The 25649-nt window shown below is 41.5% G+C and overlaps 1 protein-coding gene across 3 annotated transcripts; it reads left to right on the top strand.

Annotated features, from left to right (window-relative positions):
- On the top strand, window positions 1-25649 carry cemip2 (cell migration inducing hyaluronidase 2). 3 transcript variants are annotated; one of them, XM_018669303.2, is made up of 24 exons: window positions 1-265; window positions 2916-3267; window positions 3427-3567; window positions 3675-4242; window positions 8030-8199; window positions 9056-9247; window positions 10335-10504; window positions 11883-12095; window positions 13052-13257; window positions 14472-14541; window positions 15139-15267; window positions 16084-16172; window positions 17592-17723; window positions 18230-18265; window positions 18540-18695; window positions 20384-20561; window positions 21580-21795; window positions 21884-22095; window positions 22379-22561; window positions 22674-22893; window positions 22979-23080; window positions 23195-23340; window positions 23496-23602; window positions 23696-25649. In XM_018669303.2, exons 2-24 carry the CDS (start codon window positions 2934-2936, stop codon window positions 23893-23895), a joined length of 4170 nt encoding a protein of 1389 aa, XP_018524819.1. In that variant the 5' UTR covers window positions 1-265; window positions 2916-2933; the 3' UTR covers window positions 23896-25649. The 3 variants fall into 3 exon arrangements, with proteins under 3 accessions (XP_018524819.1, XP_018524817.1, XP_018524816.1); XM_018669301.2 differs by having other exon boundaries at window positions 1-375; XM_018669300.2 differs by having other exon boundaries at window positions 2-252.

Raw genomic sequence — 25649 nt, 5'->3', positions numbered from 1 at the left:
CAAGCCGCGCCTGCTCTCCCTTCGGTGGGACTGGGGGCTGAACGACGGACAGACGACAGCCCATCAGCAGGAAAAAAACACACCATGTGAAGAGAAAGTATATAAAAAGGGACACGGAAAAGAAAATTAAGAGGGTGAAGACTCATTCATTTGTTTCCCCATCGCCACCAGCACCACCGGGTCAGCGTTTTTAACGGCCCGGCACAGAGCGAATGGACAGAGCCGGAGAAGAGCAGGACAGTCTCACCAACGGTACGACCTCACCGTACGTCCGACCATTTACATTGTGTCTGTGTCTGTCAACCGTTGGCGGTGATAGAAGACTTACCCGGTGAACCTTTGACTTATTTGCCCGTGAGGAGGCTTCTTTTGGGGGTCAGTAAGCTTGTTAAAAAGTGACAAATTAGTGTGTTTTGTGTCCAAAGTTCTGTTTCAAAGTTGTGTGTAATGTGTTGCTACGTGTCTCATCCATACCTTAACTGTCAAAGTGGAGAGAAAAGCCACTGTAAACGAAACGAGAACCAGTTTAGAAAATATTTTTAACCTACTGCGTAAATTATGCCATATGTTACCATCTAGGTTCCTCTTTTGTGGTGTTGGGGGAGTTGGTAACAGACTACCCAGCACTCTCTGAAAATACAGTAGTGCTTCTTTATCGGGAGGAAAGGTGGTGTGGAATGAGCCACAATGGCCAAAACAAGCCCGTAAATCTTGATAAGCGATTAAAATCTTCACAGTTAACGCACCTTCCTCAACGAAGATATCTCACAACGTGGGCCAACTGACTCACTACACTTAAGATTAGTGTGGTATTGTAGTAGTGGGAGTTGTGACAGCGATGTTTCGGCTTGTATTTGTAACATAGGAAACACATGGCTCACTGTTTGTTACATTGCCACTGTCGATTTCCAAAGTGAAAGGATCATTTTCCAGCCGAGGAATGTGTGATTGTCTGTTCCGCTTTGACTCCAGTGTCCCCCCCCCCCACACACACACACATACACACACATCTGTTTGATATTCAGTAGCTTTGAAATCAGGAAAATATTAGTGTGTGTGTGGGGGGGGGGGGGTGAGCACGATCCAAGTCCATGAGGAGCAGTGCCTTGTGATCAGTGTCATTTCCAGACGTTGAATAAGCCCGGAGGTGAGTAAGTCAGTCCACAACTCTTTTTGCACTGACAGGTCAGTTAGTTGTAGCAGAGCAGCAAGAGCAGCAAGAGCAGCTTGGCCCTTTTTATGGCGAGGAATGTGAATAAAGACATACCCTGATATAGGGGTTGTAAAGACTGATGCCTGGGGGATCTTCCCATCACAGGGCTCCCTCCCACCGAGTCTGGCACACAGACTGAGAGACAGAGAAAATATGAACAACCAAAAGAAAGTGTAATCTACATAACTTTGTCGATGCCATTCCAGTTTTGGTTTAGATGGAGAATGGTACAGAGTTCACTGTAATGGGGTATTTCAGGTTGAAGTGGGTGGAACAGCTGCTGTTAGGCACAGCTTATATTGTGGCCTGTATTAGTGACTGAGCCCTTGTCTTGCAGTCCTTGATTGTACATTGCTTTGTTTATGAGCTGAAGAGGTTTGTTGTGCTCTGGGCTAAAATGATGAGTAATTGGCATGGCAAGACAATGGTTGTGTGTGTCTGTGCGTTGGCACGTGTATGTGTGTGTGGGTGTATATGTGTGTATCTGCTTGTATATGACAAGTGTCATTAGATCACTGGATAGTCCCCACGTACAGGGTGACTTTGGTTTGACTGAGCTTGTCTTGGATAGTTGTTGAAGTTTTGCACTTTTAATGACCTTTTAAAAAAAGACTTGGCCATTCTTCAAGTTATATGGCTTGACTCTGATCTTTGAAAGTGTGAACTTGCTGACGTTTATGAAGACCTATAGCAGCATGTGATGGTGTCATTACAGTGGTCAGGGTGTTTGTGCCTATGAAAAGTGCTATTGAATCCCTTTTTTCTGCAGTGTCATTTCCTTCACTTCTGTGTGTTTGTGTGTGCAGGTGTGTTTCCACATGACCCTTCTACGTGTGTGTTCATGTGTGCGTACATGGCTTCAGTTGACTTTGTGCGAGCGTCTCCATTTGTGTGAAATGAAGGCAGCACAGACTCAGGCTGGAGCCCTCTCCTCCTTCCCTACTGTAATTGGTGCCATCTGTTTTGGCTGTGTTAACATAGTCTGAGGAATGTTGTGATCCATTATTCACAACCTCCTTCGTTACTGTGGACAAGAGCCGCCAATGTCACTCTGTTCAAGCCAAATCAGCCAGGGGATAGGCTGTCTGTTTTGGAGGAATACATTTATTCTCTTTTTAAGACCTACTTCCAGGATTTTTACCTGGAGGCCCATGACTGAGATGCTTGGTGGCTTATTGCCTGTTTCCCCAGAATCAGCCCCTTTCTTCCTTCACCTCCTACTGCGTTTACTCTCATTTTATGTGCTCTTTTAGTGTCTTCTTCCTCCTCTTTGACCCGTTCTGTCTGAACTCTTTTTATTCTCTCTCTTGTTTCATCCTTTAACACTTAACAAGTTTCTGTCTTATTGTACAGTTGTGCTTAGAGCTGAGCAGTCTTTACAAGAAAACACAAATGTTTAAACTGTGCGTGGGTGAAATAATTTTGTTTACAGCAAACTCTTAATAGACAAACATACGTCCAATGACTTTGATTTGAAAATAATCTCACCAGTCTCACACTCAAATCAAAGTCACATTTTTTAGATGAGCACAAAATTGAATGTGACAGACAGTGGGAGGTGGTACATTTAATTGAAACTGAGTCTTCTGCATTTTGACCGTGGTTCCAAACATCCTCAGTGACTCTGCTGTTTGAATCCATGTCATGGATATATTTTGTCTATCTCGCCCCTTTCACTCTTTCTCCCTTTTTCTCCTCTCAGGTAGCAGACACGTATACCATGCCGACGAGTGATGGCCCTAGCCGCTTCCCTGTCTTTGTGGCTCCGCCCCACAGCAACCACCAGAGGTCCCCAGGCTACGTCCCTGGGCGAGTGGCTCCAGTCCGCTCACCGCCACCTGCCAAAGCTCCGCCACCTCCACCGCTAAAACCTCACAGGCCGCCACCGGAGCGGCCGGCCCCTTTCAACCTGTCAGAGGACAGCCAGCGCAGGGAGCGTGCTCAGAGCCTCCAGCAAAGAAAGAACACGCTGATCTGCTTCGGAGTGTCGATGGGTGCTTTGACTCTCACACTCATCCTTGTTCTTAGTCTCATAAGTGGAGATGTGTTAGACGGTGTGTATTGCAAATTTCTGATTCAAATGTTTATGATTTTCATGTGAACCAAGGCTTCTCAACTTGTTCCCTGCTACATATGCCATCGCTGTACATTTTTTGATGTCTAATGGGAAGTATGAGAGTCTCTGATTTGTTACTAACTGCTTATGTTCACAGAGAACTGTCCAGACCACAACCCATCCCTTAGTGGCTGGAACCCAGGCCACCAGCCAGAGAAGGCTGTTGTTGTTAGGAGAGGACATTTGTTTAGACTGGATTCTTCTGCTACCTTCTATTCACTAACCATTCAGTCAGGAGGTAAGCACATCAAGGTCCATATACTGAGTCACATCTTTCCTTGGGTCAAGTTCACATTATGGACTTTTGGGTGCAACTAAGGTTTGTCTTCCTCTGACTTCTTGCAGGTCGGGTAGTTTTTGCAGACAACGCCAACGGCTCCAAGAACATAACCTTGAGAACACGCCACATCCTCATAGAGGAAGGTGGAGCCCTTCACATCGGTGCTCCCAAATGTCGCTACCGTTCTCGTGCCACCATTGCCCTTGTGGGCCGTTCTGACGACAAGGCGGTTCCTGAGGTCCCTGGCCTGGGCCGTAAGTTCATCGGCGTTCAGAGTGGTGGAACTCTGGAGCTACATGGTACTGAGAGAGTTTCCTGGTCTCTGCTGACCCGAAGCATCCCCTCCTCCGGGTTGGCCACAGGGGGTCACGCCTTCCAGCGCAACTTCAGCCGAGGCATCAACCTGCGTGTGGTGGACCAGGACACAGCCGCTGTGCTGCTGTCTGAACGCTATGACACACATGAGTCCCGCAATGACAGTCGTCGACTGACCCAGCTGCTCCGGTCCCTGCCGGCGGGCCGCATCGTCACACTAGCTGTAGGAGACTCGGCCGTCAAGAGTCTCCTAGATGAAACCAAGAAGACCATTGAAGAGAAGCTCGGCAGCAGCTTTGTCTATGATCTCAAATACAGGTAAATAGTGCCAAATCCTGAATATGATTATGTATTTTTTAAATAGACTCCAAATTAAAATACAGGTAAAGTTTCTTGATGTTGCTGTGGTGACTATGTCTCTTGTCAAACTATGAAAATAAGTGTTAGGGAGTTTGTTGCTCAGCTGTGTTACAGAATGTGCCAGCTCCTAGAGAGTTTGTATTGATTCTCCATGGTGTGTTTTCTCTGCAAGTCTTTGGGAGTGTTTTGTTTATTCTTGGTCTCCTGGGGCTGATAAAGAAGGTTAATGTGTTTTTGTTCAACCACTTCAGTAAGGCCTCTCACCTTTGAAGCCTCAATACTTTGACTGACAATACCAGCATTTTGTTCCATGTCCACCCTCGCTGGAAAATAGTCCTCTTTCACGTATGTTTCTTGGGATCTTGCCTTGAATTGTTCCTAGTTTTTCCTCTTCCTGTTTCCCATGTTTCCGCTATATCATGCTCTGTCAGCAAAGGAAGCACGTCCAGGATAACAGGGTTATGGTCAGAGAGTTTTCAGGATTTGCGCAAAATGTGACGACTCAAGATTTGTTTTTTTTGTCCGTCATGGTTATTCCCTAAAAAGGACAAATAAGTTTGATATAGATTGTAGTCCTGTTCTCGTGGCCTTTTACTCTCTTCAAGCTCATGAAGTGAGAGAATTGGATTTTAGCTTTACATGACCATAAATCTTGTGTTACTGTCACTAAAACACTTGTATGCACAAGTGTGTTTCTTTCAATGGAAAGTCTTAGTGCAACCTTTCACTTTGAGTTATTTGTATCTTGGCCTGGTTTGGTCCTCAGTGGGCTGAAAAGCCAAGTGCTACGCCAGATTCTCAAGTGTCACATTTCGCCTCTGGGGGTGGGTGCCAAGGCAGCACAGAGGTCTTCAAACAAGTCCACTCAAATCCACAGCACAGTGGTTTAAATGGATCAGACAATAAAGCCTGCACTTGTGTGTGTGCACCAATAAGTTAACAGTGTGCACTCCCCTCTAATCCTTTCACCATTTATTGGAGTGGAGATTTTTATCTGCAGATTTTCTTATAGTAGGAGGAAACACACAGATGTATTTATGAGACAGCATGCAGTTTAATGTCTCATTAAAGTCACCCTATGCTAGGTTGAGTGATTTTGGATGGAAAACGTTGGGTGGTAAAGGCATATGACCTATAGGATTGAGCACAGTGATGATGTACATCAGTTTATGATATGTAATGCGGTTTTGTGGGGAAACAGCACTTATTTGGGAAGTGTTTTTTCCGTTTCAGTGCTGTAACACCTGGGTGCCCTATGAACTGCTTGCGATTCCAACTTATGGTCAGTTTAAGATAAATTATAACAAACAGAAACACCTTGAGATTTCTATTGGTTGGACTTAGTGGCGTCAGTCATCTTTCCTGGCACAGATACGAGAATGTGTTGGCTTCTGCCTCGTGCCTGTCGACCCCACTGTCTTTGATGTTTGCCTCTCAGGAGAGCACTCACACACACATAAACACACGTTCAGGCCGGTCTGTAGTGAATTCACCTCTGGCCTCTAAACATTTGCCATTTCCGGTCAAACAATGAGGTTGTTAAAACTCTGAACATTGGCTCAAGGATATGGCAAAAGGAAAAAGTGAAACAAACACTCTCTCTTATTTCTGTTGTGTGCCTCTGTGTGTTGGCCTCATCTCTGTTTGATTTATTAAGTGCACACTTACACTGGCTGCATATTAGCAGGTTGGCCAGAAAGGGGGGTCTTCCTTGATGTTTTTTTCCCCAACAGGAAAACCCACAGAAAGCCACACACTGGGGCTGAAATGACAGAGCAAAGGGGATCTCCAGATGGATCCTGTTTGTGTATCAGTGGGGTGCACAGTAACATGGCACAGGGCCTCTTTCATCTACAAGACAACGTATTTGAGTTGCGGTTATGCCAGCGGGAGCAAACGCACACAGACAGATATTAACACAGAGGCATGTTGGGCTCAATAGCATCACAAACTGCTGCTAATATTCAGGCAGATATTGTCGGTAAACACTGAGAATATAAAGTCCCTCTGGTGTATTTCTTGTGATTTCAGTTATTCCAAAGATAGTTCTCCAAGGAATAGATGGAGCATTTTACCACTTTTGAATTGTGTTCAAATGTATTAGGAGTTTCAGACTTTACTATAGATACATCATAGTGCCTGATAAAACAGAGCTAGAGAGGTAAATGTAAAGATGAATTTAGGATATTCCCTCTGGCACTGTCTACTTGAACAAGCCCAGCAGTGTCTTATCGGAAACAAGAGCCTTCATACTTACTTTTCTCTAGTCTAATCAGAATGTACAGCTGTCTGCCCAGATATGATCCCATAGGTTTAAAATAGGCTTCTGAATGGTTATATGTTGGGAGAAGGTCATGTTGGTCAGGGTCAGTTTGTGTAGATTCAGAGTATAAAGGTTGTGTCATAGTTTATAACAATGGACCTAAAATATTATTGAATCCAACAATAGCAAAAAAAGGCTTTAAGCTTGTTTGGACTCATTCATCTAATTCTGGGCAGCAATAAAGCAAGAAGTCATTCTTAAGAAGCTAAGGGCATGACATTTGGCTTGAAGTCGTGGTACACTGTCTTGTTTTAGGTCATACGCCCTCGAAAGCACGCCCAATCCCACTTGCCATCCACACCCTAAAGCTCCTCTGCTCAAATGATTTCAGTCTCTCCTTTTTATTTAATCATTGCAATCTCATTTGAAAATGATCTTCTTGACATTCCTGCTTCATAAGATATTTTGCAATGGAAAAAGAAGGGAGGACTTGGAGCAAAAGTAGAGAGTTGGATATGAATTAATTTTTAGACATGGCAGGTACACCCATTATTCCTCTGAGCCATATGAACGCCCTCCCTGAAATCTTCTGTCCTTATTTTAATAATCCCTCCACTTTGCTGATATCCTTAAGCTTTCCTCCTCTCACCGTCTTTTTATCATTAAATGACATTCACTCTGATATTCACTTGCCTACTCCTCGTTCACCCACTATCCTGCTTCAGGCATTTTCCCTACCTTCAGGGCATTACACTAGTGACTAGTTTAATCCCTTTTTGAGATACTTTGCCTAAGTGTCTGCCCAGTTATGATCAATAGTACCTGTAATCTCAGTGGAAGAGGTGTGTGTGTGTGTGTGTGTGTGTGTGTATGATCTTCACTGTGATGCCTCACACACACAGACACTCAGGCATAGAGAAACTTTATTGCTCCGTTAAGGTCACATCCTTTATCTGACTAGCTCCCGCATCTGTAAGATATTATTTTAACTTGATTATGTCCACTAATTCTGGTGCTGCCTCTGTCTGCTGCAGCTACCACTACCTTTCAGTGGCTTCACATGTGGTTAGGGTTATCTGTCACAGATGGATCATGTTTGGTAAGAAGTTGTTTTCTCATTAATAGCATTTGAAATGACTCTGCAAAGCCATGATTAATTAGGCTATATATCATTATCATTAATTTCTCAGTGGGCCTGTAAAAGGATTAAGACAGTGGTATGTGTGTTGATGTGGCTGTGTGAATGTCCAAATGTGAGCAAGGTAAGAGATGAAACCAGTAATTAGAGTTGATAATGAGTATGCAGTAAATTTCAGCTACACTTCAAGGCTATTTTTATCATCCAAAGAAAAAACTAAGGCCCATTTATTCATTATCTTTGGTATGGATGTGTGAAACTACTCTATGTAATGTCTGAAAATGACTCCCTCTCCTCTCTGTCTCTCTCCCCTACTTTTCTCTCCATCCCTCTGGTCTCTCCAGACAGGCATGGGCTTTGGTCTCTGTGGTAGACGGTGGTAACGTGTCATGCTCAGAGGACGTTAGGGAGCATGAAAACCATGACACAGGAGGGAGAGCTCTGGCAAGACGCAACTTCACCACCGTGGATGGAGTGGGCTTCTCGGTTACCGCCTACAGCGAATGGAAGAATGGTGAGGAACAGCTTATAATGGTATCAGTTCAAAACCGGTTGAACATATATGGTTCACTGTTAACAGCTGTTAAAGATAATATAGTCATTGGCCATTTATTTTAGTTTGCGCCCTCTCTCATTTTATATTGGGCATTTGTGTTTGATTCTGTTTGTCTGTACTTAGTCACAATATTAGGGGCCAGTACTGTGGAAACTTCCCAGGTGAAATGGACAGGTTTTTTCTAGGTGTGAAGAGGTAAAGTGTTTGGAAACAAGGTGAGGAATGAGGGCCACCATATACCAAGTGTTTTGCAGATCAATCTTCTGTACATGAAAGGGATTCTTGTGTGTGTGTGGATGACTGTTTTGTGACCATGTCGTCATGTAAAATACCAGGTGTGAAGGTCTTAAGGCAGATGGAAGTGTGGTGGTGTGCGTGTATGTGGATGTGTGAGTGTGTGTGGTTTGGGTGAAGCACTAGCACACCCTTTTACTTGTTTCAGCCATTTATTGCAGCTATGCATGTTCACACCTTGTAAAACACATTTTGACAGCAACTACATTTCTCTGTGAAAGATAGTATAAGTGTAAAATGATTACATTTACTGAGGTTATGTGTTATAACTATGCTTTCTCTACGTAATTATTTTGGTTAACATCGCCCATAACTGAACATAATTAGTTGCTTTTGACAAATTAACAAGGCCAAAAGTCCATATTGTTCATGCTGAAAATCATGGCTGTCCTCAATGCATAAATAGGGTGTGACACATATTTATTAAAGACAATAACAACGCATCAGAATCACATTCTATGTCATGTTATGCTGTGTATTGTGTTTCTTTTAAATGAAGTGCAATGCAATGTCCGTCCAGGTTTCCCCATCTCAGGCTTCCAGGTGGACGCTGTGGACCAGGTGGTGCTAAACCTACAGGATGAAGTGCAGCAGACCTGGAAACCCGGAGATCGCATTGTAGTTGCCAGCACAGACTACTCTATGCACCAGGCTGAAGAGTTTACCCTGCTGCCCTGTCCCCACTGCACCAGCAGGCAGGTCAGGATACAAGGTGAGAGAGAGAACAGCTTTGCGTTTCTGGGCTGTAAACAGAAATTGACTGTGTCTGTGTGGATGTTTGTCCTCTGTCGGTCCTCTTCTTTCTTGTGTGTGTGTGTGTGTGTGGCTTGTAATCCAACCCAAGGCTTGTATTGCTGCAGGTTACCATTTTGAGTTCCTGCTATATGTGTTGAAGGACAGAAAGAAAAAGGCATAGCAAAAAACATATTTCATATTAGACAGTTTGTGGCAAGACTCATGACCACTTCTCTGCCAGCAACAGAAGATGACAAATAACATCTTTCATTGATTATCTATTTGTCAGTATATGTGATTAGCAGATGTAGTGCTACTAATCCCGGGGTCCAGAGAGACCTCATTTCCTGATCTGGTGTTATGGTGATTTTTATCTTATGTTTTGATAGTAACCTCATCTTAGAATAACAGTGGTTGTATGGATTTAGATTCATTGCCTCAGCTTCATGTCCTCCTACTTCCTTCTGCTCCTCTAGCAATCTGTTAGTTTTTTGTCCATCTCTCAATCAGACATGTTTCCTGATCTCATTCCTCTGTTGTCAACAATCGCCAACTCCCTTCCTGGAGACAAGGGTGTATTAGTTTGTGTGTGTGTGTGTGTGTGTGAGAGAGAGAGAGAGAGAGAGAGAGAGAGTGAATGTGCGTAGATTTTGTGCCGCTGCCATGAGGAAGGGCTGAGCAGCTGGTGTACTGCTGTGCATTAACACTGGCATCTGCACCTTGTGGGCATGGGTACTTTCCACATTGTTGGAGGGCTGATTATTTTGTATTTCACATGTGCTTGATTACTTTTGTTTTTACATGTTTATTATTTTGATCAGTTGGTTTTGGGGTGTGGATAGTTGTTTGTTGTTTTAGTTGTATGCAGCTAGATATACTTCCTGTGGTTGACAGTTGGAGTTACACAATTTTCAGAAAAATACCTTTATTTAGTTTAAATGCCACATTTGACATTTGTATTTATACAAAATAATCTCTTGCACTTTTTCTAGCTTTTGTCGAACTGTGTACCACATTTTAAATGTCACCTTCATTAATTGTTGTAACCTGTCTGTATTACTCAGGGAAGCCTCAGTATAGCCATGTTGGAGAAATCATAGATGGAGTCGACATGCGCGCTGAAGTGGCTCTGCTCTCCAGAAACATTCTCATCTATGGAGAAATGGAAAACTCCTGCTACGGAAACAACATGTGCCAGTTCTACAGCCACGACACCTACGGAGGCCACATCAAGGTGTGTCTTATTTGTAATTTCATCACACCAGCTCTTGTTTAAACTGTGTATATGCTGACGTATGTGTCTGCATGTTTCAGTATTACTTTACAATCTCATTAAAGGCCATTATGTCTGCAGTAATCTGCGTGAAACTTTTCATACTGTAGATCTCAGGTGTGCATGCATTCTATATTTATATGCTGTCCTAAATGAGTGGGGTCATTCATGTTCCCAGTTTAATCAGTTATGTGACTGCCATTCTCTCTCTTTTTCTCTTATCTATGTCAAGCTTTTATTTTAAAGGCTTTTATACTTCTTCTTTAGAAGATATCCATAAATCTGAGCAAATTCTGACAATACAAGGCAGATTAGGGTTAAGCACAGCAGTAACTGGAGCATCATATCCTCCCTGACCTCCATGGGTCTCTATGTAGTCAACAGTAGGTAACATTCCTCAAGCTCTATGTAACTTGTCCCCCTTGTGCTAAACAAAACAAACACTTTTTTTCCTTTCCAAGTTAACTTTTTTTTTATACTGCAGTAAATGTCTCCAACAATGATTGACTTTCCAACCCCAAACTAACAGAGCTAACCATCTGACACATAGCACTACTTCCACCTAGACATAGATATGTAACTTTTGGCAGTCTTATTTGTCTGTGTGTGTATGTGTATGTATACAGTAACAATTCATTTGCTATCAAAGTGTGAATGTGCGTGTGTGTTTGTGTCAGTTAGAAAGAGAGAAACAGAGGGAGAGGGAGCTGGTCAGTATGTATTATGTGTTTCTCTGTGTGCGTGCTTGAAGCGGGTGAGTTTCAGTTAGCTGGAGGGATTGGCCAATACTTACTTAACAGGAACCAGACTGTGTGGCTTATGCCATACCCACAAAAAGACCTCCTAGAGAGCTCTGTACATCATATTTATATTGGATTATTTGTTGACATTCATGTCTGACTTAGTTTGCTCCCCAGTACATTTGTGTTTTTCATATGTGCATCTCTATGTAGTCTTTAATTTGTACTTCTATAACTCACATCTATTATTCATAAAGAGGGGAATATCAGTGGTTATGAAGCAGACTGACTCACTTCAGCACAATACTGACACAGCTATAACTCCTATCCCAGTGAGATCATAGACAAACACATAGAATCATACTGTAGACCTAAACCTTTAATTGGACCAGAGTGGCTAGACGGTTAGCCTACTTTTCTTGCTAAATATGAACCTTGTGTCTCCCACCACAAGGCCAGTGCAATTTACTTTTGTGGTGTGTAATAGCTCATTGCTCTTGTTTGATCAGTTCTTAAAATCTCCCTGTCTTCTGTGACTTACCCTCCACTCTATCCTTTCTTTGCTCTCTCTCTCTCTCACTCTCTCCCAACACCATCAGATCTTTGGTAACTTCTCGTCAGTGCATCTTTCCCACGTGGAGCTGAAGAACATGGGTCAGCAGGGGGAGACGGGCCGCTACCCCCTCCACTTTCACATGTGTGGGGATGTCGACCAGAGGGGAGGCTACGAGGAGCCCACCTACGTGGATGGACTATCCATACACCACTCCTTCTCCCGCTGTCTCACCATCCACACCACCAATGGTTTGCTGGTTAGTGAAGTGTGCGTGTATGTGTCTGTGTGGCTGTGTTGAGTAAATCTATAATGTATGTGATAATGTAGAAACAGATGTAGGCACACAGGCAGCTCTTACTAATAAGTACCATGTGATGCTGACTGTTGAATGCTCATCAATTACAGCCTCCATCACTGGATTACTGTAATGGCTTGTTTCCTCCATTCTTTATCTTCCACTCTTTATCTTCCTCTACTTCTTTTCCTTAAGCTCTCCTCCTCCATTATAGAATGATCTTTTGCTCAGTCTCCTTGGACAGATGTTGATGTTTTTATGTACTTGTTGGATGAGTTAAATCACTTAATAAGTGCAGACGATAAACCACAGAATCTCAGTGTCTTTGTGTGTGGCCTATGTGATTCTGTGTTTTGCTTGTGTGTGTGTTATGCTCCCTCTTGACGTCAAATGGTGATGGTTTAACATTTGTCCTTGTGGCCATATGATTGAAAGCAGTCTTCCTCACTGCATCAAGGAAATATTTCCAGGTTTTGGATAACATTGTTTGACTCTTGTTTTTCCTGTTTCCCCTCTGGAACAATGACCATGTGAATATTCTGCTTCTTCTGTTCTTCTTAAGCAGCTCTTTTGATCATTCTCTTCATAGCTTCAGATGGATTTAATAAAAAAATTAAATCTTAAAATTCTTTCAGGAATTTTAAGTATTCAAGGAGGCAGGCATTTAGCAGTCGGAATGTACTGTATTTTCCTGTGGGCTGTTGATGATTCCAAGATGGACTAACAGGATTTTGTGCATATTTTCATATGGTATAAACTACCTACCCCTTGGAAAAGGAGAGAGTGTAATGAATGGGAAATAGTTCTGTATTTATTTTTCTCTGCTGCCAAGGACTCTGCTGTGAAAGTCCTCCTGTGCTCAGCATACTCTTAATTATTCTCTTTTTGTGTCTTGCGGTTTTCTTTCTTTGACCCAGGTGAAGAACACTGTGGGTTATGACACCTTGGGTCACTGTTTTTTCCTCGAGGATGGGATTGAGCAGCGTAACACTTTCTTCCACAACCTCGGCCTGCTGACTCGACCTGGGACTCTGCTGCCCACTGACCGCAATGAGACGCTCTGCACCAGTATCAAGGACAAAGTCTACCAGGGCTACACTCCCTCACCCAGCACAGAGTGCAAGTAAGAGATAATGGCATGGCAATGACATGGATGATGATATGCTGTATCTCTGGTTAGAGATATGAGTATAGAGCAAACTGATAACAGCATGAGTTTGTGCACCATCATCAAGAACATGGCTGTGAGTCATTACAATGTAACCACAGCAAATGAAAGGACAAAGGACATTTGTTTTCTCATTTTATGAAACTATATAGTTATATTGTAGGTGGGGTAAGTGTGAGTGTAAAAATCAGTTATTTGCCTGTGTGTATGCCTGTGTTTAGAAGCTCACACACTCAAAACTTATTTAGTAGTTGTAACAATTTATTACGTATTTGTTACAAAACGTCCATCCATAACTGCTTTTTAGTTACACACAAGTTTAAACTGATCACACATTATGCAGTTGTTGCATTAACATAGCACATCACACACACGGAGGTCCATTTTCATTTATAGCACTGATGAAGAAGGCTATGTCTGAGTTTCCTTTTAATATAAAATACCTAATTCATCCATCAGCAAAAGCTGCAATTCAGAAACCCAGGGGCTATAAGTCTGAGGATAACTGTAATGACAGATAATAGTAGGGACTCTACAAAAACACTTGTCAAGATTGAGAGATGTGAATACACCTACATCTTGACTCTAAAGTAGCTTGGTGTTTAGGGAAGGAAATATAATAGACACTGAGCAACTATTTTGTCTTTGAAAACAGTGAACAGTGGGGGCAAACCAATACAAATGATTTGTACCACTTGTGTGTCTGTGTCAGAGTAAATCTCTGTGGAGTCAGTGTGGGAAACCTGGTGAGATAGTGCAGACATACTTTGAGAGAAGACAGATTGTCCATGTCTATGAGAGAGAGAGATATTTGTAGGGAGGTTTTATCCATGCAATAACAACCTCTCCTCTCCACGGGATGTTTTTATGTCGTAACAAGAACAAGAAAAGTTCTTCTGAGGGAGGCAGCAAGGTTTGTTTCCAGGAGTTTCTGTGTGAGTGTGTGTGAGTCTTGGCAGTGCTCACCTCATCCAGGGTTTATGTTGGAAAGGAGGATTATTGAGGGAATTTTTGAAAGATCACGGTATTCTTTGATCTGTCTTCTGCTTATTAGTCATAGTCTCTGATAATGCCAGCATACTGCCCTTTTAATTTCTTTTTCTGTGTATTTGTTTGTGTGTGTGTCTGTCTGTCTGTCTTGGTCCGTGTGTGGTGTGGGTGTTTTCCAGGGCAGTCTCAACATTCTGGATCGCCAACCCCAACAACAACCTTATCAGCAATGCAGCTGCTGGTTCTCAGGTAATAACATCAGGGTTATTATAAGAAAACAGCTTCAAAATGACTTTTTAACAAATGATCAAGAAAAAATGAGTGACCAACAGGCAGAGTCCCTTAGTGATGTATGAACTGTTGTATATTCTGTGAGGCTGCAGTGGCTTTACTGTTCCTGAACTTTACACAATGAAAAATAAAGATTTATATGCTCATAACAAGTGATCCATCAATAAAATGGGATTTAACAGGCTTTAGTGTTTGATAGAGGGGTGCAATAACATAGTGAGGCTTCTAATATATGAGACTAGAAGACATGGATCCCTCATCCCATCTCTTTTTCATTTTAGCAAAAACACTGTGGAGGTCCACTGGGGAGGTCTATGCAGTATACCACTTATTGGCTGGGGGCATTTGTGTGATATTTAGTTTTTCTATCAATATCTGATGAACCGTAATCTTTGATGTGCCATTGAGCTCATATGAACTCCCACATCTAGTTTATTCTTGCTGTGAAGTGAAGAGTAGTACGACATCCTGCCTTGTTCTACCTATTGTTGTTTGTTGTACCACAAACATGATTTGTTTATCACCTCATTTCTCTACGCTTCCTTCCTGTTCCAGGATGCTGGCATATGGTTTGTATTCCACAGCTCTTCCACTGGAGACTCTCATGGGTTGGTACCAGAGACCAAGGCAGAGCTCACTCCCTTGGGGATTTTTTACAACAACCGTGTACACTCCAACTTTAAGGTACCATCAGTGTTGCTTATATTCAAGTTTTTCTTTTTTTAATCAGTATATGTTGAAGCCAGTGTGTGTGTGTGTGTGTGTGTGTGTGTGTGTGTGTGTGTATATGTGTGTATATATATATATATATATATACATATATACACAGTTTTTATAACTTGTAAAAAAGGATTGCACATAATTCTCTGCTTGCTTACTTGGTTCTTGCCAAAAATGGGCATGGACACACACACACACACACACACATACACACACACACACGGCTCTACAATAGTGCTCTGTTATGTAATGACAGAAGTCAGGCAGGTGAACTGTAAGTTCTTTGTCCAGTCTGACCACAGCAGCCTCTCTTATAGAGGAAGGAGCCCCCAAGGTTTAAGACTATACTTCGCTTATACCACAAGACCAACTCAGAGCACAGGTTTCCATATACACAGATACACACACAAACACACGTATAACATTTTTCATTTCATTTATTTTACAATTAATTTTTCAAACATACAAAATGAATCCATATGTGTCTGTATGGAGTATGTAAATATACATTACATGTTCATGTATATTATTCACAGGAATTCTGTTTGCCACTTTTCCTACTTTCCACAGTAGCCTGTACAACATCGACTCTATAACTCTGTCAGCCCGGGATTTAAATTTTGTACATTTACTATTGCTCAAGATCCCACACTGTAAAATATACTAGACATACTTGTTTATATCAGTCCAGCATAAATAGATCTGTGGCCCATCGTGGATCTCTAACTGTACTTTTAAGAAAAGTTTGTGTTTTACTGTAATCTCCTTTCATCTTCCTAGGCAGGACTGTTCATTGATAAAGGAGTGAAGACCACCAATGCCAGTGCTGCTGACCCCCGGGAATACCTGTGTCTCGATAACAGTGCCAGGTGTGTATGTTGTGTGTATGTGTGTATGTTTGTGCAATACCATTTTACAGTTTGAGAAGTGTACAGTCTGTCATTTATACTGTATAAAGACATTGATTACTCTCAACAGTTTTTAAAAAATTATTATTATGTCAGATGTCTTTAATAGTTACTTGTGAGTGTGTATAAATGCATAGTGATGTACAACCGACGAGTATACTGAACATGTTTTTGCAAAATGCATATAACTCTGCACTATATGAGAGCCTATAGAGGATGATCATATGCATCATGGTGCACAGTTACACTATGTAAATATGAAGGTATTTGTGGCTCACTAATTTATTTGTTCAATGCCACTGTCAATAATTGTTTATAAATTGAGTTATTTATGTATATCTACCAGGATATGGCCATTGACTAGGATAGATAGATGGCCTTTTACTCTGTTACTGCATTTTGGTGGAAGGTCTGTCAGGTTTGTGTTGACAGAGAAAACAAGGCTTCACAGATAGAGTTTCCACTCTGTAGCTCCCTACCCAAATACAGCCCTCAACTAGACGGAAAAAATCTTACGTGTCCGCTGAGACTGCTGGCCACGCTGTGTGTGTGTGTGTGTGTGTGTGTGTGTGTGTGTGTGTGTGTGTGTGTGTGTGTGTGTGTGTGTGTTAGTTAGTTAGTTAGTTAGTATATGTATGTGGGCAGAGGTATGAGGGGGAGGATTTTAAATGTTAAAATGTGTGCTAAGCATTAATCTTACATGAGAGAGAGTAAGATTTGTGTCGTGTGATTGTAAGAAACTCTAGGAAGCGGACATTAGATATTAATCATTTCCAGAGAATGGTTCCTTCTGATTGAAATCATCCTCTGAACTTTCATCTCATGCCACATTCAAATTAATATTCCTCCTGTATTCTCAATTGAGTGCCACCATTAAGATGAGAAAAAAGAGGAGAAGTGCTGTCCATTTTTGGTTTCTCTCAACTTTGTGCGCAAGATATTTCCTAATCTAATGGAAAGATGGCTGTAAAACTTTTCTGAGTACATTCATGCTCTCAAGGGGGACAAACCCGTTTGTATTTAACTACACAAAATACTTTTCTACAATGCCACTCGTAGTGCACGTTGCGGGAGGCAATGAGCTTTGAAGCCAGCACTCTCAGTTCAGCTGTAAGCCTTTAAACTTTAAGTCTAGTTATAAATTATGTCTGCGCAGATTTATAGTACGGTGACGTTATGATTATCAGCTCCATTTGTCACTCATAACCCTCCAAAAGTTGTGTGTGTGTGTGTTGTGCATTGACCTTCACACGGACAACATATATAGAAAATTTAGGGGAAAAATAAGTTTAACATTGTGGTCAGGGTAAAAAGTGAATGAATTTGAAAATGAATGCTGTCAATGTAAAGTCACAAGAATTTACACGTTTGTTTTTTCAGATTCCGACCACACCAGAACGCTGACCCGAGCCTTCCTCGGGTGGCGGCAGTCATCGACTCTCTGATCTCCTTTAAGAACAACGACTTGGGAGCGTGGATACGGGGTGGTGACATAGTCATCCAAAACTCTGGGTGAGACGAGTCATAGTCTGCGCTGTGATTAATGTCATGTCTTCAAGAAAACTGCGGGCTGGGATGTTTCTAATGAAAAACAGAGATAGTTTCCAAAGAAAAAAAACTGAGATATTGACAAATTGTGCTAGTAGCATGATGTAATCCCACAACTCCCTGTGATGACATCATCTACTGTTTGTGACAAATTGCACTTTTCCTCCCTTTTATCATTTGACCCAACTTTATAATCAAACTTGGATTAATCCCCATATTTTCTGAAGTTATAACAATGAACAGTTCATTATTTTAATGAGGTAGCAGATTTAATTTTCAGTGGTATCAGATTGTTCCACTCTAATTGTTAGGTAATTTGAAATCACTTTTTGGCTTTTTATTCATTTCCTGTGTGCTGGATCAATAACAAACCAATCTCAGTGTGTCTCTTTGTTACCTAGACAGGTCATGGACTTTAATTTACAGACATTTTCCGAGACTAACACATACTTTTATTTTCCTGCTTTCAGCTTCGCAGACAATGGAGTGGGATTATCCTTTGCCAGGTGAGTGTCATGATTTCATTCAGCTGTATTTGCTTTTCTTCTCTCTCTGCCAAATGAATTTGCCAAAAACCATTTGTGATTGATAGATACTGAGCATTGAAACAGATACTTTACACTCCCTGTGTGGTCACAAGCATCTCCTTCCTGCTCAACACAGTGACATGGATTTTTTTCCTCTACTTTTATCCCTGAAAAGAACACAGCATAATAAATATATTTACATGTGTGTATGATATTTATGTTGTAATGCCCTTGTCTCTTTTTTATTCTCTAGTGATGGCAGCTACCCTAAGGATGAAGGCTCCAGCCAGGAGGTGAAGCAGTCCCTGTTTGTGGGTGAAAGCCAAAACAGAGGGACCAATGGAGGACAGAATAAATACTGGGGAGTAGGAGGGGCCGATGGAAAGATGAGGACACTGCCAAGAAACAGGTGGGGTGGAGCAAACAGGCCGGGACAACTTGTTGAGTGGAGGAAAGATATATGTGAGCAATTGAGGGAAAAGTCCAAGTCGAATGATTGCAGGGGATGGTGCTGGAGGAGTTGCCTAAGAAAAATACGCTGAGAAAAACAAACAAGGGAGAGAGAGCCAGCGAGGCAATCAGGTAGTTGGACAGATGGACAGATGGGGCTGCTACAGCTGCTTTTAGCTGTAGGTGGACTTGTGAAAGGAAGTTCTGTTTAGACTAACTTCCCTCCAGTGATATTTTAGGCAGTTTATGAAAAACTGTGGTGGCAATGCTTACATGATTTCCTCAGACACGAATTGCTCATTGTAGCACTTGATTATTTTAGAGCAAGGGGAGTTATTTATCAATTTATTTCAGACTTGTCTGACGCACAGCTCCCATTTAGTTTGTCTAGATGTCACAGTTTCCTCTTTTAGTTCCTGATCATCTCTGGAAAAGAACACGAAGAAATAACAGTGCTCCCACCCACAGATAAACCAGACAGATATTTGATAAGACCAAAAGTACAATATGGCAGTCTCACATTACTTGTGCCTCACTGACAATTTGACTTCCATTAGGAGGAAGTTTATGGAGTCTCTCCATGCAGTAATGTCATTTCAGACTAAGTGGACAGTCCTAATTAGAGCACAGTTTTGAGCTTTATGTTCCCTCAGGGTCTCCTTACTTTTTTTTCATTCTCTCTCATTGCAGATAGTTATACAAAAAGAGAGCAGCATAAACGCGAGCCTGGCAAATAGCTGCCTTTTTTTACTGTCAAGAACTCCAGTTTATGTCAGTTTGTGACCACTGTCACCACTGTGTACAACTTTACAAGCATTTTACAGGCTTCCTGACCGCACTGTGACATCTGGCACAGGCGGTTTGTCTGTCGTCATCGTGGTTACTGGCAGAGCTGCTGACACGCTTTTTGTTTTTTGCCAGAAAGAAGATAGATCCACTGAAATAGATGGACAGTTTGATCCTTTAATTAAAGTGCAAGTTCAGTAAGGTTTCAATAATAGCAATTACACAAGACTGCCAAGTCTAGTTTTTTATTTCTGCAACCGTAAATCACTTTATAACACCTACATTCTGAACAGAAATGAAATCAGCATTTCATCCTTAGATGCTCAGTTAAAAATTCAATATTATCCAAGAGCATCAATCTTCTTAACTGAACCAACTCAACTTTTTTCCTTATTAACATTCCTGTTGTTTGTGTGACCTATTCGGTCTGGAGAAGGGTATCATTTTTAAATGAGTGGTCTGTTTCTCTTATAATCTCTTTTACAAACATATGTTAAAATAACATTTGCCACTGTCCTACATTGACTATAATGTCTACATTACTAATGATAACATACTTGGAGTTATTTTGGGTGAAACCCTTGAAATTGTAAAATTGACTGAAGGCCCATATAAGCAAGATTTGTGGAGCAGGTCATGTCTGAGGCAGTTGATGTCCTGCTCCCTGTGAGCTCATGGCCTGTTTTGTGTGAGTTTTAACACATTCCTCTGAAACTCTTTTTAAAGGTTTGGTTTTTAGCCAGGCCATGACTAAAACCTGTGGTTATATATTCGAATGATTAGTCCTTCATCTGTATTTTCCCCCAATGCCCATTGTCTCTTGCCTAATCATGGACTATTCCCTCCCTGTCTAAACTGTAGGACGTTCCCAATCCGAGGTTTCCAGATCTATGATGGTCCGGTGCGGCTTACACAGAGCACATTTCGTGGATATATCCCTACGCCTGAGCGTTATACCAGCGCGGTGGGGTTCAACCTGAAGAACACCTGGCAGCTCACCCCAAGAAACAACTTGTCCCAGCTCAGCTTCCATTCCACTGTGAGTAAACATCCAGGCTTGATAAGACTTCACTTGAGACATCATGAGCACATTATACAGTTGAATGTGTCGTAAACCCCAGGGTTTCATAGTGCATTGTGTCAGATTTCACTGTAATCTGCTCATAATTATCTGTTAATGGTTTATAATAGCAAGTTAACACTTGACTTATTTTAACTTATAAGTGTATGTCCACATGTTACTCTTGTCGTCCTGTTTAAAACACTGAATTTTTGTCAGCTCTTTTTTTTTTTTTAATCTTCACCTTTTCTCTCTATCTCACTTTATGTGTCCATCCTCCTGGTACACTGGGTCTGACTTTTTCCTTTTTGACAGTTTGCTCCTATTTTCTCTTCAGCCCTATAACCATCCCTTCATATTTATTAGATTAGCATGGAGTTGGCAGTTATTTGAAACATCAGTTGGATGGAATGAGAAAAGAAGGGGTACCCTTTCAGAGTGGTGAAACCATTGCAAATCACTGGTGCCCTCTTGTGGTGTCATTAGACAGTGTAATGCCTCTACATAAAAGAGACACTTAAAAACCCAATTTGCTTTAAATGTCTTTATATATCTTCAGCTCATCAAATGTGATCTCTTAAACCATAATGTCAGTGCTATACTCATCTGAGTGGAAATTGATGTGTAAGGGGGACTGTGGTCTTTTTAAATTAGGATCATCTGTAAAAAGGCAGTCATCAGAGAGCGATGTCTAATCCCTCTGCAGTGCTTGAAAAATGTTTTGTTTTTGAGGAATTTAAATGAAATATAATGGCTGGATTTTATATTTCTCCCTCCCATGAGTAGTGACTATCATTATGGAATTCACAGAAAGCAAATAGCTACATTATGTTGATGAGAGATAATTACTGAGTAAATAGCAGCTGTGGTGGAGAAAGCACTCTCACAGTTTTACCAGAGGTGGCACTTAAGCAAAGCCATAAAAGCGTGAATTGATAAATAGTGCTAAAATTTATATGGCGACGTTCACAATAGTCTCCGCCACAAATGTCCTCAGGTGGGTCTGCGGACATTCTTTGGTCGCCCCGGGCAGTGGTTTGAAGAGAACGACCTAGACGGTGACAAAAACTCCATCTTCCACGACGTGGATGGGTCAGTAACAGGCTACACAGACACCTACGTTGGCAGAGCTGACAATTACCTGATCCAGCATCCTGGCTGTGTGAACATGTCTCGGTGGAGTGGCGTGATCTGCAGCGGCCGTTACTCTCAGGTAGAGCACATCCGGGTCTACACCTCACTCTTGTTATTCTGTCCTTGTCATGTAAACTGTGCACTCACATCCTCTTCCTCTTCTTCAGGTGTATGTCCAGACACAGGGAGCCCCTAGCCTCAGTTTATCCATCAGCAGAGATGAATACCCTGCTGCTCCTCTGGTACTGAGGGGTATTAACAGCCAGGGGGCGCTATCACAGCAGTATCAGCCCATCCTGATGATGAGCAAGAGCTACACTCTGCACTGGAGTGGACCTGCGCCCAGGGAGGTTGTCCTCTCCCTCATCAACTTTGATAAGTGAGTACCAAGAGTCAAGAGAGTGTATGTGTGACTGGAGCTGTTGCGAGTTGGGGGATTTCTATAATTTTTTGCAAAAGAGGATATATTTTTTCCTTGAGAAAACCATAGAGGGACAAGATATTTTTAATTCCCTGTCATTCAGATAAGCAGATTAGAACTGAACTGTTCTGAACTGAAAAACCTCATTAACAAACCAGAGTGTAATTTCTTTAGTTCTAAATGGTCTTAGGGGAAACCTTGTGTATTGCAATGTCTCTATCTTTCTCTCTCTCCCACTCAGAGATGACTGGGTGCTGGTGGGAGTCTGTTACCCCTCAGACACCACATTTCAGATCATGGCCGACATCTACGATAGGCAAAGCAACACCTTTGATGACATCACAGACTACGGCACTGTGTCATCCCTGTCAGAGCTCGAGAAGAGACCGATGGAAAGGAAGTACTTCTTCGACCGACCTGTTGGGTGAGAAAACAAAATCCAGTCCTCTCATTTTCCTGCCCTCTTTGAAGATCCCCAGTAGTAGTAGTAAACTCTGCTGTTTTTACTAAAAGTGTTTTTCTCCCCTTATACATAGCTTGTTGTGGCTGTACCTTCGGGCCCGGCATGGTCGTGATGGTCACAGCTACTGTTCGGTGAAAGGCTGTGAAAGAGTGAAAATCATGGCCACCACATCCTCCAAACAGACCTGTAACTGTACAGCTAAAGCCTACCCCAAGTACTCCAAGACTCCCTCAGCAGTGGTGCCTATGCCAGCTCTAAACACAAACCCATGCAAAGGCTGTGGTGCTAAACAGGTTTGTGTTGTTTGATTTAAGATAACTTCCTTTCTGCTGCTTAAAACACAAGCCACCACTGCTGACCAGTGTGTTTCGATCTCAGCTTGTGTTTTCCAGCGAGCCATGGACCTTCTACCTCCAGACACAAATCAAGTCTCTCAGCAGCAAAGAGCAGCAGAAGGGAGATAACAGCTCCTTTATCACTGTGAGCATGCCAGGCCTCAAATACAAGACACAAATCCAAAGACACTATCTATATGACCATAACCTGCGAAACAGAGTTTGTTTAACTGATTTTTTTCCCCCTGTCATCTGCCAGGTGAATGATGTGACCATGCCCCTCTCTGAGCCTGGGTATATCCTGGTCTCAGTGGATGCCTGCTCTGGAAAAGTCACCAAGAAAACCTCATTTTCCAAAATGGACGCCAAGATGGAGCAGTACCTAAAAACTGGAATACCAAAGAGGTAATCCAGAGAATGAATGAATGAATGAAAATGATAAGATTGTTCGCACCCCATAAGTTTACATATGTTTTATTTAAAATCTACATTTGATCTTACTTTATTTTTTTCACAACAGCAGTATGCTTAATTTAGAGACCTGTTTGTTTCCTCAACAGGTCGATTGTGCTCATGGCAACACGAGGTCAGCCAGAAGGCCTGGTCGGCGTAGCACCATATCTGGTCTCCTTTGGTTTGGCTAAAGCTGCTGATCTGCACAGTAAAGGTTAGTGACATTAAACTGTTTCCCTTTCTTTGTCTTTCTAGTCACTGTAAATCTCTCCTTCTCTCACACTGTCATTACTGCCTCCCACCACAGAGAGTCTGGCACTTTGGGGGTTCCAGGGTGGTTCTTCACCCCCTTCGTGGGTTTCTCTACGCACGGGGCAAGGGGATGACTTCATGGGGCTGCAGGAGCGTTACTTACCCCTGGGTTTGGAGGCATACGGCTGTACGGCACCCGCAGCTCAAAGGCGCAAAGACCTGGAGCTTCTCAAAAAAGCCACAGGACTACAATGACCAATGTGAACTATACAACTTACCTACCCAAAACACTCTTGCACACAGATAAATAAACACACACAACCAGCTGATGAATGTGAACTGCTGAACCTTTAATTTATTAACAATAGCCAAGATGTTTACCAATTTCAAGTGGAGAGGTATTTTAGTATGAACGGGGGAGTATTTTTATGATTTTGTTTGTGTATGTGCGTGTGTATGTGTAAGTATGCCTTGGGGCCGCTGAGTCAATGCACTTTCCTTTTAAAGACACAACCTGCCTTATCAGCCAAAGTGATCAAATGGAGCTTTGCAATAACATAACTCAGTTGTTTATCTTTGACAGCAGAAAAAACAAACAAACCCAAAACAGCTTTTAACATCTGCCTATCAATCTTATTATTTACTATGTAGTAAATGAAAACAGAATGAATTGGACTGAGAATAAATGAAAATAAATTGCGTTGTCCCTGAAATGAGAACATGTTCGACTGGAACTGAAAATGAAAGATGGATTAGATGTGCTCAGGTCAAAAGGAAATGAAGAAACTAAATGCCATTACAATACAAGAATTAAACAGCAACATAAAGCCAAAAATGATCATGTAATGTAATTATACAGAGCCAGTGGGTTAAATATGTTAGTTATTATTTGATGCAAATAATACATTTTACTTACATTTTAAAAGCAAGTCGTAACAAGCCATATCTACATTAATATTTAAATAGTCATATAGGGATACAGTAGTTTGCAGTAAAATGAATCTGGCTATCTTGCGTTTCTGACATATAATAATGCCATTAATTAGAAAACTTACTACTATGTAGGTCATTATTCTCTTTTCACCAATCCTCACACACATCTTTTAGCTTTTTAGTTGATGTCTGTAACAACTGAATCTTTAACTGGAAAACCTCCTCTGATCATCGTGCAGCTGTACAACTGAACACTTTAAGCACCTTTTTATGGATTCTTACATGGACTTACTGGATCTTTTATCTCATATCTCTTATTTATCTCTGCAGTAATGGTGTCTCAAGTGCTGGCCACATGTGCAGCACAAATATACATATAGTAGTACTTTTCTTTTTATTTTTGTTTTCTCAAACAGAATTGAATGTTTTATCTTTCATCTGCCTCAGTCTTTTCATGTGCATTATTGCCAAAACTGTGTTTTGATACATTACAGGGTGCTTTTTTTTTTTTTTAGAGATAGTACCCTGAGTAAGCAGCAAAATGCAAACAGATCATGTGCCTAAGGCTTTTATGTTGAGACTTACAGTATATAATCTTTTATAGGTTGTTTGGATGTGAGCAGGGCTCCCCCACTGAGCAATGATAAGTACCTATCTGTGACTGTGTGTGCGTGTGTGTGTGTGTGTGATAGTGTGAGTATATGACTGACCATGTGAGCTAGAGAGAGGACAATGACCTTGTTGCCTTTTAACCACTTTACTGTTAAAAAGAGCAAAAGAATGAGAGAAAGATGTTTCCATCCAGCCTTTTGTTCAATTGATGCTTTAAAAATGCACAACCAGAGAGTTCTTAATTTTTTTTAAATTAGAAGTGAGCTTTGTAAATATGGTGTCTAATGTTTAACTCAAACTGTACATGTAATGGATACAGGTTGTCAATAGTGTGTATTTACTGTTGTTTTTGTTGTTTGTCAATTGATAAGTCATTTGGAAGAATTTAAGTCAGTTCTTTCAACATGGAAACTCTGCATTTGTTATGAAATTACAATTAAATAAACATTTATGCTTTGTGATAA

This window comes from Lates calcarifer, linkage group LG13, assembly GCF_001640805.2.
Source record: "Lates calcarifer isolate ASB-BC8 linkage group LG13, TLL_Latcal_v3, whole genome shotgun sequence".
Taxonomy (NCBI): domain Eukaryota; kingdom Metazoa; phylum Chordata; class Actinopteri; family Centropomidae; genus Lates; species Lates calcarifer.
Note: the sequence above shows the minus strand (reverse complement) of the source record. Positions and strands in the feature narration are given on the sequence as shown.